Source organism: Rutidosis leptorrhynchoides, chromosome 1, assembly GCF_046630445.1.
Source record: "Rutidosis leptorrhynchoides isolate AG116_Rl617_1_P2 chromosome 1, CSIRO_AGI_Rlap_v1, whole genome shotgun sequence".
NCBI lineage: Eukaryota > Viridiplantae > Streptophyta > Magnoliopsida > Asterales > Asteraceae > Rutidosis > Rutidosis leptorrhynchoides.
The window spans coordinates 530,030,875-530,043,189 of record NC_092333.1 but is presented as its reverse complement, the minus strand read 5'-3'; the positions used below and the strand labels follow the sequence as shown (position 1 = coordinate 530,043,189).

Below are 12,315 nucleotides of genomic sequence, written 5' to 3'. Positions count from 1 at the left end.
CAAATCATGTTTTTCAAACGACATCATCAAATAAATTACAAAACACCTCCCCAAACAATGTCACAAGTAACAACTTTATAAGGGTACAAAATGTACATTTATTACAACCAATAAACATCGAAATCATTTGCATCGATACACACAAAACCAACCATTTTAGACCAACAAAACATTAAAATGTACATTTATTACAACCAATAAACATCGAAATCATTTGCATCGATACCCACGAAACCAACCATTTTAGACCAACAAAACATTGAAACGTTCGATAAACAATAAATGAGCAAACAAACTATTGAAACACACCTAACTAATTCCCTAATCAACCATCATCACCACCAAAAGATGACTTCCATCCGCGCGAAAAGTAGAAAATCAAACGAAGGACAGTTGAAACTCATAACAATCGAACACCGAAAAGTCCAATACCTGACTTATGATATAGGAGTAATAATTTCCTTCTTTAATAAATATTGTGAAAATGGAGCTGTAAAATAAAATAAAAAACGATAAATAACAAATATATATTTTCCAGTTACGTTCCAATATTTTTTTCTTATCTCCAAAATTTTGGTGAGTCAAATAAATAAGAGGCCACAATTTATCAAAAGGGGCAATTAGTCTTTCAATAGCACACCGCCATGTTCATCTCATTTTCTACATCATCTGTTTGGTACATATTTGACCATTTACATACCACTTAGTACGTTGAACATCTGCAAATACAATCAAATTCAATTACATCTCATTAATTCATGGCTTTCTATTTGATGGCAACTATCTCTTTTGCATACTTCTTATTAGTCATAATTACATCCCCTGCATCATCAATAACCCATGATGAAGAGTGTTTAGCTTTGTTTGAATTTAAGCAAACCATTCTTAATCAAAATTACACAACCACATCTTTTAGTTCAATTCATAAGTTAGATTCTTGGAGATTAAATACCACAATTAGCAATAAGTTAAATAACAGTTCTGATTGTTGTTTGTGGGATGGTGTGGTGTGTAGCAGCAATACGAGTCATGTGATCGAGCTTCACTTGGGCGAAAGCTCAATTCGTGGCCCTATCACATCCAACAATAGTCTCTTCAAACTTGTTCATCTTCTTACACTCGACCTCTCGGGAAACGATTTTGTTGGATCTCAAATCCCGTCTGAAATTGCTCGTCTAAAGCAGTTAAAAAGCCTCGATCTTTCTGGTTCGGGATTCGGTGGCGAAATCCCTAATGAAATCTCACAATTGAACCAACTTTCTTTGTTGGCTTTGTCATTCAATTCACTAAAGCTTCAAACTCCTAGTTTATTGCAAAACTTGACTAGACTCGAAAACCTATATCTCTCAAAGGTGAACATAAGTTCTTCGGTACCGAGTTTCTTGGCCAATTTTTCTTCCTTGACAACAATCGAGGTCCGAGATTGTCATCTTCAAGGGAAATTTCCAACAGCGATATTTCAATTACCGAAGCTGAAAATTCTTGACTTGTCACTAAATCCCGACCTAACGGGTTCCTTGCCCGAGTTTCGTAACAACACCTTAATCGAGTATCTAGATTTGAATACAATAGGTTTTTCAGGGAAGATACCGGAATCTATAATCAACCTAAAACACTTGGAATTTTTGAATCTTGCTGAATCTTTTTTCTCATGGAGCGTTCCAGGTTCACTCTCTAACTTGACAACACTCACAATATTTTCTTAAAAAGAACAATTTCATAGGCCCATTTCCTTCTTTGGAAAGGTTGTCGAAACTCACAGTTTTAGAGATTAGCGATAACAATTTTGAGAAGGGATGCGAGTACGGTTGGATTGGTAAACTGACCAACATTGGCAATTTGTATTTAAACCGAATCAACCTATACCAAGAAATCCTACCTTTTCTTGCTAACTTAACCAAACTTAGTGTTGTCTCAATGGCAGAAAATTCTATTTTTGGTAGTATCCCATCTTCATTTATGAACCTCACCCAACTAACAATTGTATCTCTTTTTGGTAATCAATTACACGGAACTATTTCAAGTGTATTTTCCAACTTCAAAAACCTAAACTCTCTTGACCTAACTCGTAACCAATTTAACGGTAGTTTGAACCTAGTCACGTTCGTAGGACTCAACACACTCGAAGCTTTGTATTTAGAAGGAATATCAGTTATCACTAATGAACACTACAACAATGACACCCTACCTCAACTGATAGAATTGCGACTGTCATCATGCGAGTTAAATGAATTTCCCGCCTTCATCAGCTTCCGAACAAAAATGTCAAGTTTACATCTTTTCAACAACAAAATTGGTGGTGAGATACCATCATTTATATGTTCTTGATTTGTCTTCTAACAACTTGACCGGAAAGCTTCCTACATGTTTAGGCAACTTAAGCAAGACACTAGTGTCCTTGAAACTTAAACAAAATAAGTTTCATGGTACAATCCCAAATACCTTTACAAGTGAAAGCCGCTTAAAGATGATTGATTTGAGTGAAAATCAACTTACGGGCCCGTTACCAAAATCATTAGCTAATTGTACTAAATTGGAGGTTCTCAACATCGGAGATAACTCTTTTGATGGTGTCTTCCCGTTTTGGTTAGGAACTATTACAGAACTTCAAGTGCTTATCTTAAGGTCGAACAGATTTTCAGGTGCAATTCAAGAAACATCAACGTTTAGTTCGGAGTTCCCCAATTTACGGATCTTGGATCTTTCCAATAATAGCTTTACTGGTCAACTACCTGATAAGTACTTTAAGATTTGGAAGGCAATGAAATCTGTTTATCCAGGAGAGTCATCTGTTATGACAGCCGAGTATTTATTTGGATTATATTCTGTTGACAATCCATACTCTATGTCAATTATAATCAAAGGCGTAAAAACCGAGTACCAAAAGATTTTAAACATATTTACTGCTGTTGACCTCTCGTGTAACAGTTTTGAAGGAGATATCCCACAATCACTCACAGATCTTCAAGGCCTTCAATCACTTAATCTTTCCAATAACCTTCTTACTGGTTATGTGTTACCATCATTCGGGAACTTACAGAAACTTGAGTCTTTGGATCTTTCCCATAACGAGCTATCAGGAAAAATTCCTCAAGAATTGGTAAAGCTTGGATTCCTTGCCATGTTCAACGTGTCGTTCAACCATCTTGAAGGGCGCGTACCAACCAGGAAACAATTCAATACATTTGAGAACAACTCTTACGTGGGTAATCCTATACTGTGTGGAAAACCATTATCCAATGACTGTCAAGGTTCAAAGACATCAACACTTTCACAAACAAGCGACGAGTACGAGTCTCTCCTCCCAAGTGACATCATCGATTGGGTTGTCATATTTACCGGCTTTGGAAGTGGGTTGGTAATTGGAATTCTTTTGGGGAATTTTCTATATGGAAGGTATCACAAGTGGTTTGTTGAGCATTTTGGGATGAAGAAGGGCCGATGGGTTAGGCCACTACGTAACCAGAGGAGAAACTAAGTTCTTTTATAATTAAGGTTTAGTTTATGAGATAAATAATAGCATATGTTGCTTCTATGTAGTATGGGTGACTTATTTATAGAAAGTCAATTAATCAAGACTAAAACACATATGAGCGATGTATCTATTGTGCTTAGTATAAGAAGAGAAATATAACCAAGATCGATATATATAAGAATAGCAAAATAATTACTAACTTTTCAGAAAAAATATGTGATACTCTGTATCATAAAACAGAAATGATTTACAAAGGGAGTTGCTGATTATTGCTCTACTTCTTTTTTTTTTTTCCTCTCGAAGTATAGTATTTCATTCCTAAAATTGAAACTTTCTAAATTAGTGTATGATACCTAACTTAAGAAACCCACAAATGAAAGAATCGCATACATGAAGCTAAGTCTCAACATAATCAGCAAAGGTGTCTTTCAAAGTAAATTTCTTGCATCTCCTTTCTCCAGATTAGCCAATGTAAGTAAAATCATATAACATTTTATAGGACCACTAAATCATCAATGGAAAGATAGTTACAACGTGGTTTGATGTACAGCAAGCAAATGAACTCAAAAAAGCCGGTTTTGAGCTTACATAGGTTTGAAATATTTCTTATATAGCTAGATACATGCAGTAGGATCAACTTCAAATAAATGGCACTTGTCTATTAAACTGGTAGCATGCATCATGATATAGAGTTTTTAACACAAAAAGAAGAAAAAAGATGGACTTTATACTATCTTAAGAATTTGGGGGACCCATTAGGTAATAGATCACATAAGCTTACCAACACGATGTTAATAATTATCTTTTAGTGACGCTAATTGGAACTCATTCTTGCCACATAAATATCAAATTACATAAACATAAAATAATCACTAAATATCCAAGTAAAAATTCTAACAAACACACATAAAACCAATATGAATGATTAATGCCAAAATTAACATCAAAAAGACTTACTGATACAACATATACCTTCCCCAATAGTGTGTCATCAACCACATAAATGCTTGATTATTCGAATCTTCCATATAATTGGAAGTGTTAACCATTAACAGATTTCACAATTTAAACCGAGATTACACAAATGTACTAGTGTATAGTCCTAATTATGTAATTTTAACCTCATGTCACGGATGGGTCGACTACACCAATTCTTGCATCAAACATACATGTAAATAAGTATGAATGTAAGTACTAGAGCAACATCTAAGGAATTTACAATTTACTAAAAATACGGAACCATCACCTCACTTCAACACAGATAAAGACTAAATCGCAGCAAAAAAAAATACATCAGGGTATTACTAAGTGTAACCTCAAATCCTTTCTAATCATCTACTAGTGTGAGATCCTTCTTAACTTCTCGCGTATAAGCAAGGTCATCGAGTGAGCAATTAGTCAATATGCCATACCAAAATTAGTCAATCAGTCTGTCATAAAAGGCCAAAAGGGTAATGTAGCAGAGTTTAAAATCATCATAGTACTAAAAATGGCGGTATGAATTGAATTTGAGGACTATTAGGGATTTATAACTTTCAAAACATGGTAAGCAGCAGATATATATGAATTAATTAATTGAAGTAACATGCAGAATGATAAAACCACAGCGCATAAACCCTAACTGAGCATCAAATCAAATTAACGAACATCAAACTCGTAAATAACTGATAATCAGACTAAAATACAGCGCTTAAAAACATACATCGATAAAGATGAACATACCTAGTCTAACAAATTAGATTGTAAATGAATATCTGAGAATTTTTTGTTGTCGTTGATGAACGATTTAACCACTGCGAATCAATTTCTGCTTAAACGAATTACGATCAATCAATATCTAATTTCTAAATCATTGCACGTAGATGAAACACAAAAAGTTTGCAATGTGAGTTGAGCTGTCTGACTCGTACGAAATGCGTCTCTTGTAAAATCAGAGAAACAGAAAAATTCTGCTTAGGGTTTGTTCCTGAGTTTTAATTTAGAAATAAATAAATGAAATAAGTGGGGGTGTTCCTGAGTTTTGATGGAAAAGAAAGAGAAGGAAGGAGACAGATTTAGTTTCTTTCCCTTTATCTTCTCTTCTCTTCTTCTCTTTTTTTTTTTTTTTAATGGGCAACGGACTCTAGAGATTTTCATTAAAAAAAAATTGAAAAGAAGAGAATAGGAGGGAAAAAAAGAAGGAAACTGAATCCCCTTCCTATTTGGAAGGAAAGGGTTGAACGTCTCCTCCCTTCCCTTTCCTTAAAGGGTTGAACGTCTCCTCCCTTCCCTTTCCTTCCTATACAAACTCAGAAACACTAATTTTTTGAGGCATTCTTTCCACTTCTCTCTGAACCCTTTCCTTTCTCTTAAAAATTAAACTCTGAAACAGACCCTTAGGGGCTGTTTCTTTTGGGATTAATGAGATTAATTGTTGCAAAAGCTTATTCGGTCACCAGTTTGTTTGTTTACTTGTGCATTAATGATTAATAAAAAACTAAAGTAATGACTTTCTCGGTCACCCTAAAATCCAGTGTAGTCCCCATATAGCTACTTTTCTTTACACTATTTTTCATCTCTACCCTCTAACACCTAACCTTTCTCTTTCACTATTTTGTCTTCAATTTTTTTCTTTCTTTCACTTATCTTCTATGTTAGAAGAAAAATATGAAAAACATCTGACGATAAAAATGTTGAAAATTTATGATAACTTTTGTACTATTGATGGAACAAAATTACTCATCTTCTGTATCCATTTTTCTCAAGAAATTAGACATCTCTGAGTAAGAATTATGAACGTGAACTGGGTCTCCTAATTTCTAATTTCGCATATCAAATCTTGAAACGTGCATCTTCAGTTCGTAACCCATTTGGATGAATATAAAAAAAATACTATTATTTTTTTTGAAAAAATGAGTGGAGTATTGTACTTTATGTATGTATTTGATAACAGTTACGGGAGTATTTTTTTAAAATATAAGTAGTGATTTTAAGATGATGTTTGATTTGCTAATTAGTTAAAGATGTATGGAATTTAATTATATGTAGCAATTTATATTTAGGGGCAAATTAGTCATTTAAACTATTCAGTCCGTTCATTCAGCATAAAAAGTAAACAACATTATTGTTTTAGTGATTACTTCATATTGTCATCCATATCCATACTACCATCTATATCCATATGAAACTTAATAGCAAAAAAAGTAAATAGTCCCATAATCTTTTTCCATGTAAGTCTTAATGAGAATACATGATTTTTTATTATTGTTATTTTTTACTTAACGTAAATGTCTCTTTAGTAAAGTGGACATCCACGACACCCCTACATCTCTACATTTCTTTTTTTTCTTCAATCAAGCAGTACAAATCTAAATGTCTCTTTCGTAAAGTGGACATCCACGACACCCCTACATCTCTACATTTCTTTTTTTTCCTTCAATCAAGCAGTACAAATGTTGTTATATGTATACATACTTTAAGTGTGGTATCTTCTTATAACTAGGTGGATAACCAATTAATTCCATACAACTATTTAGTATTATGGCTAATCGTGTAAATTTTTACAATTTATATATTATAACTTCTAGCTTTTCAAAAAAAAAAAAAAAATGAAAAAACGTATTAAGCTTAAACGTACCACACTATATACATTTCAAGTCACATAGTGGCAAGTATCCTTCAAAGAGACTCATTCCGAGTTGGTCGTATTGTAATCCTCGTATTGTTATTACTATTACTAAAATTAGTGTCATCAGCAACACTTTTAACATGATTTTAATCTCATTAAAAACTCTATTAGTTTGATTAGATGCCTATGATTCAAAAACTATTTATAACTCTTTAGATGCAGAATATGTACAAGTAGACAGTTTCCTTTAATCGATTATCAAACAGTTAGAAAAATTTTTACCCAAGTAAAGTTGAATTTTAAATGGAAATTAAAATTCATGCTAAACAACATAATTGCATCTATCCACCTCTTTTCATCCACATCATATTTGTTTGAGGACACATATGGGTTAACAACAAATTTGTTGCAAGTTTACGGTAATTCATGAAAATGATACAATCTTCACCCCTGCATCGTAACGAATAATATCTCAGACTACCACTTTTCATCTCTCTATTCACTAAGGTACAAGTACAACCACTTTGGTAGAGTCCTCCGTTGTACGAATCTGGATCTTGACCCGATTAACTAAAAACCGCGGATCACGGAGCGCGTTCGTGGCTTCGTTATTACCTTTTCAATCTTTATCAGAAGAAGGATAACTCAAAGTCTTATCATTGTTTGGCAACGTATCATCCTTATTATGAACGATGCTCGGTTCTTGATCTAACTTTCTATCACTAAAAGATCCGACACTTAAAGCATCATCATCATCTTCCATCGTTACCCACTCTCGAAAGTCGATAGATGGTGGCAATTCAGAGCCAAAGACATCTCTAAGGTTCTTAATAAACCCTTCGTTAAATGGATTTTTCTTCTTTTCATATCGGTACCTAAAGTTCTCATATGTTGTCTGCAAAATATGAAACAAAACATTGTAGTATTAGGAAACATTAGTAACTGGATAGCGTCATCAAATAGGCATAAGAATGTTACCTGGTTTGTTGAAATGAGATAGAAATGGAAAACACTGAGTCCACCAACGAACCAAACGCATATGAAGCAATACGCTACAAGAATAACTGAAACGACGTCTTTGGAGAAACTATTAGAAAAATTTCCATTTTGACGAATAATATCGATTAATGAAAATGTGAACACGTAGACACATAACAGAGTAGATGATGTAATGAACAGGATGAAGTATCGATAGTTGCGCTGCAGATCATATGAACAACATAGGTTATATATTGGTCGTGATAGGTCAAACAGGTAAAACGATTCTTCTAAAATATATTGAAAACTTAATCTATAAACTCACTAAACCTATATATTTGGTGTGTTTCGAAAACTAGGTACAACTGTAAGGAAAGATTTTTTAATTTACAGAAAAATATGATAAAAAAGTATATGAGGTCAACATAACTCAGACTTATTATTATGACAGATGATATTCAAAAATATGATAAAAATCCGGTTTGGTATGAACTTATTTTGACCCGTTAGCCAGCCTACAACCACACATTCTTTCACCATGCACGACCGATGGTTGATACATGATTTTGATTCGACGGGTGCAAAATTTAAAAAAATAAATAAATAAAGAGGGGAGGGGGTATGAATACATTAAATGTTGAACTTTAAAAAAAAAAATTAACTGAAAAAAATTTGGGTCATCAAGGGAGGTCGGCCCCGGTTGACCCTTAATAGGTCAGCCCCTGTGCACGACTTGCAAAGCAGGTTGTCAACTCGAGATTAGTATGCTCGCAAAACGAGTCAGAAACTCAGGCGGAAAGGGAAACAAACAAAAAAAAAAGATTTATCGCTCAGAAAGACTAAATGGACTTACGGCTCCTATACATTGGCCAACCCATGGGCAGTGATGATCAAAACGTTGTACGCAGTTATTACAAACGGAGCAATGAGAAGCACGTGGCGGTCGGTAAAGCATGCAAGTGTCGCAATATTTTACTTTAATAGTGTGGCCATTAACGAGCATATCCTTCATTCTCGGTATCCTTAAACTCAGAACCGAACCATCTAGCCAATCCAAAGATTGCGACCGTAAATTGAAGGAGTCTTCACATTCGGGTGGTCGTTTGTTCCTACGAATTATACCAGGGTTTCTTGCAGACGTTTTAAATAGGAAAGTTATAACCTGCTTAATTAAAAATGGTCAATTCTTATGAATTAAAGTGAAAGCATACAGATAACGGGACGTGATGGTTAACGTACCACAATTGTGAGGATGATTGCTAGAGCTAACACCCCATACCCGAAAATGTTTCCGTATTTTTCGATAGTGAACAGTGTTTCGATGCAAAAGGTTATTGCGGGAGCACCAATAAGGAGTGTGGATAGAAGTACTGAACCAGCATCGGGACCAAATATCAATCTACCGCCGCAAAAGAATTTCTGCCAAACCAAAATGTAACAATTGAAACAAAGATTGAAATGCGATGTTTACGCAGCATATTGAGATCTAGGAAAGCACCACAAGAACATTGTCAATTGTTCAACATATATAGCACGTTCTTGAGGATATGTTCATGTCTACTTTGACTTATATAAGTCAACTATTGACTATCTTAAAAAATTGTAGGAAAATCCTATAATTCTAAAGCAAGAGGTGATGAATTAGTGATGGCGACAAAGATAATTTAGATCAACCCGATTATATGCAGAGAATTATGCTCCTTATGATACAACATACATATTACTCTAACTTAGGTGAGTCAGCGTTGACTTTCTTGAAGATTGTAATTACTTCCATGCTATGCTTCACACAAAAAAGCTGATAGAAACATCATATCTATGAAATATATTAATTTTATCATGCATTTTAACATGTATATATGAATATGAATACATTTCCATGCTTATAGGATTAGTAAAAAGTCAAACTTTGACCAATATGAAGGCAAATTTGCAGGAAATCCAATATATTCACTTAGATGATGACGAGGAGATACTGGTTATACTATGAACTCGGTATTTGATATAAACTCAGATAAACCCTACGTGTTGTTCATAATCTAACCTACATTTTTCTCCAAATACAAATTATTTTGGCTTTCAAAAGTCAAAAATTTCTATTTGCCACGACTATTATGGAGCAATAGGATCTAATATAGAATACGTTTATTACAATGGAAAACAAACAAAATGTGATGAATATAAATATAAAGTCAATTAATAATCCAATCAATATCCAGAAAATAATTATAATGTTTGAGAAAAAAAAAAAACGTAATTGAAAGAATAAACTCACATTACGACCTTTCCAAACTTGATAAAGCCTCTTCTTCTTTGTTTGTTGAGGTGAAAGGGAATTCGTATGATTATGAAATTCCCTCATGACGTTTCTGCTACAAATTCAATAATAATTGGAAAATACATTTATAAATTATATATCAAAAATCCCACTTTTGTCAATTCAGATTAAGGAAATAAACAATTTTATTAAACAAAGAAGATGGAGGGGGAGATTAGATAGGGGGTGTTTTATTATGATTGAAAAAACCTTGTTTCCCTCTATCTCTCCCTCTCTATCTCTTTCTTAATTGTTCGTATATAATTATTAAAATCTCCCTTTTTGCTCTAATCAAAAGTTAACCTTGATTCCTCTCAATACAATTTACTCAAACCCACAAAATATATGTTTAAGTTTTTTTTTTTTTTTTTTTTTTTTTTTTTGGGTTGTGACCGATAGAGTCGGAGGGTTACTAAATTAAATAGTGAATAATCCAATATCAAAGTAAAAAAGGTTGTAGTTAATTATGCGTATAATCATTATAATGTATACGCTCATTCATTGGTGAATATGAAAAAATTACAAGGATATTTTAGGTTATTTGTATCAAATTATTAATCATTTAACCCAATCATTTTACCCACGACTATTAATGTGGCTTACACGATCCACACTAATGACACGATAGAAAAATAACGTCTGTTATATTCATGTTATATTCACGGTTGAAGAACTCGGAACTCGGGAAGTTCTCGGCGAGACAATTTTTAGGAGTTCTCGGAGAACTCGATGGTTGACTGTCGTTGACTTTTAATAACGTCTGTTATAGAGATAAATCAATTTTCCCAGCAATGTGTGGACTATCTTTCCGCTGGTTTATATTTATAATCTTAATCGAATTTTACTAGTTTTATAAACCTGTGCGTTACACGAAAATTGTATAATACAATTAGTATTGATATTTTATCGAATGTGTAATAATACAGTTACAATGAAAAATCATTTATTACTAATATTTTTATCGAATACATTAGTATTGAATACTAACGTGAGCATGTGTAATGAATACTAACGTGAGTCTGTGTATTGCACGACAATTGTACAAATTAGTATTTGATAACGTTAGTATTGATTTTTTTAATCAAATGTATAATACAATAATACAATTATAATGAAAAAATCATTTATTACTTATGATATTTGTATCGAAAACATTAGTATTGAATACTAACGTGAACCCGTGCATTGCATGACAGTTGTATAAAGTGTATTTGATAACGTTGTTATTGATATTTACCAAATGTATTATACTATAATGAAAAAATCGTTTATTACTAATAACATTTGTATTGAAAAAATTAGTATTGAATACTAACACATGAATTATGAGCATATTTACGTGACATCGTTTATTTAAAAATATAAATATAGTAGCTTCTAATTATTAAAATATTAAATTTCATTAATAATAATTAAAATTTGAATTCGTATAATATTAATATTAATAGATAAGATATGAGTTGTTATTATATTTAAATTTTGATTGTGATTTTATATGTAATTATCATCAATTTTGTTGATACAAATATAACTTTGTTAATGTAGTTAAGGTTGACAGCTTTTTAACTTATATTTGACAATAACTTATTTGATTACTTATTTTGTGTAATAAATAGATCTTTTGACATGATTGCTAGTTAATCAAATAATAACTCTTAGTTTTAATAATGATCATTATCATACAATAACGATAACTTTTAATATATATTTTAAAAAAGTATTTATTTTAAGGAATAGATGTCTCAACCAAAACTTATAAGTTGATCCTTGTAACTCATAACCCATAAACAATAAATAAATCTATTTTATATATAATAACAAAAGTTAAAATAGATCATTTTAAAAGGTCTAACCTAATCTTAGCCATTCATTAAATTAATAATCAATGATCTACGCCCTTAATTTTTTTATAATCTTGCATATGACCTCATAATCCTA

At 32.5% G+C, this 12,315-nt stretch overlaps 3 protein-coding genes across 3 annotated transcripts; 2 read left to right on the top strand and 1 right to left on the bottom strand.

Annotated features, from left to right (window-relative positions):
• Positions 1 to 758: 758 nt before the first annotated feature.
• LOC139842208 (receptor-like protein 6) lies at positions 759 to 1,706 on the top strand. Its single transcript, XM_071832380.1, has one exon. The coding sequence runs from the start codon at positions 759 to 761 to the stop codon at positions 1,704 to 1,706; it is 948 nt and encodes a 315-aa protein (XP_071688481.1).
• A 521-nt stretch (positions 1,707 to 2,227) lies between these two features.
• LOC139842198 (receptor-like protein 33) lies at positions 2,228 to 3,478 on the top strand. Its single transcript, XM_071832371.1, has one exon. It carries the CDS (start codon positions 2,228 to 2,230, stop codon positions 3,476 to 3,478), a length of 1,251 nt encoding a protein of 416 aa, XP_071688472.1.
• A 4,223-nt stretch (positions 3,479 to 7,701) lies between these two features.
• LOC139842191 (probable protein S-acyltransferase 2) lies at positions 7,702 to 10,632 on the bottom strand. The gene is made up of 5 exons (XM_071832362.1): positions 10,336 to 10,632; positions 9,300 to 9,479; positions 8,914 to 9,222; positions 8,061 to 8,282; positions 7,702 to 7,977 (listed from the first exon to the last, which is right to left on the bottom strand). The coding sequence occupies exons 1-5, from the start codon at positions 10,420 to 10,422 to the stop codon at positions 7,702 to 7,704; spliced, it is 1,074 nt and encodes a 357-aa protein (XP_071688463.1). The 5' UTR covers positions 10,423 to 10,632.
• Positions 10,633 to 12,315: the final 1,683 nt, after the last annotated feature.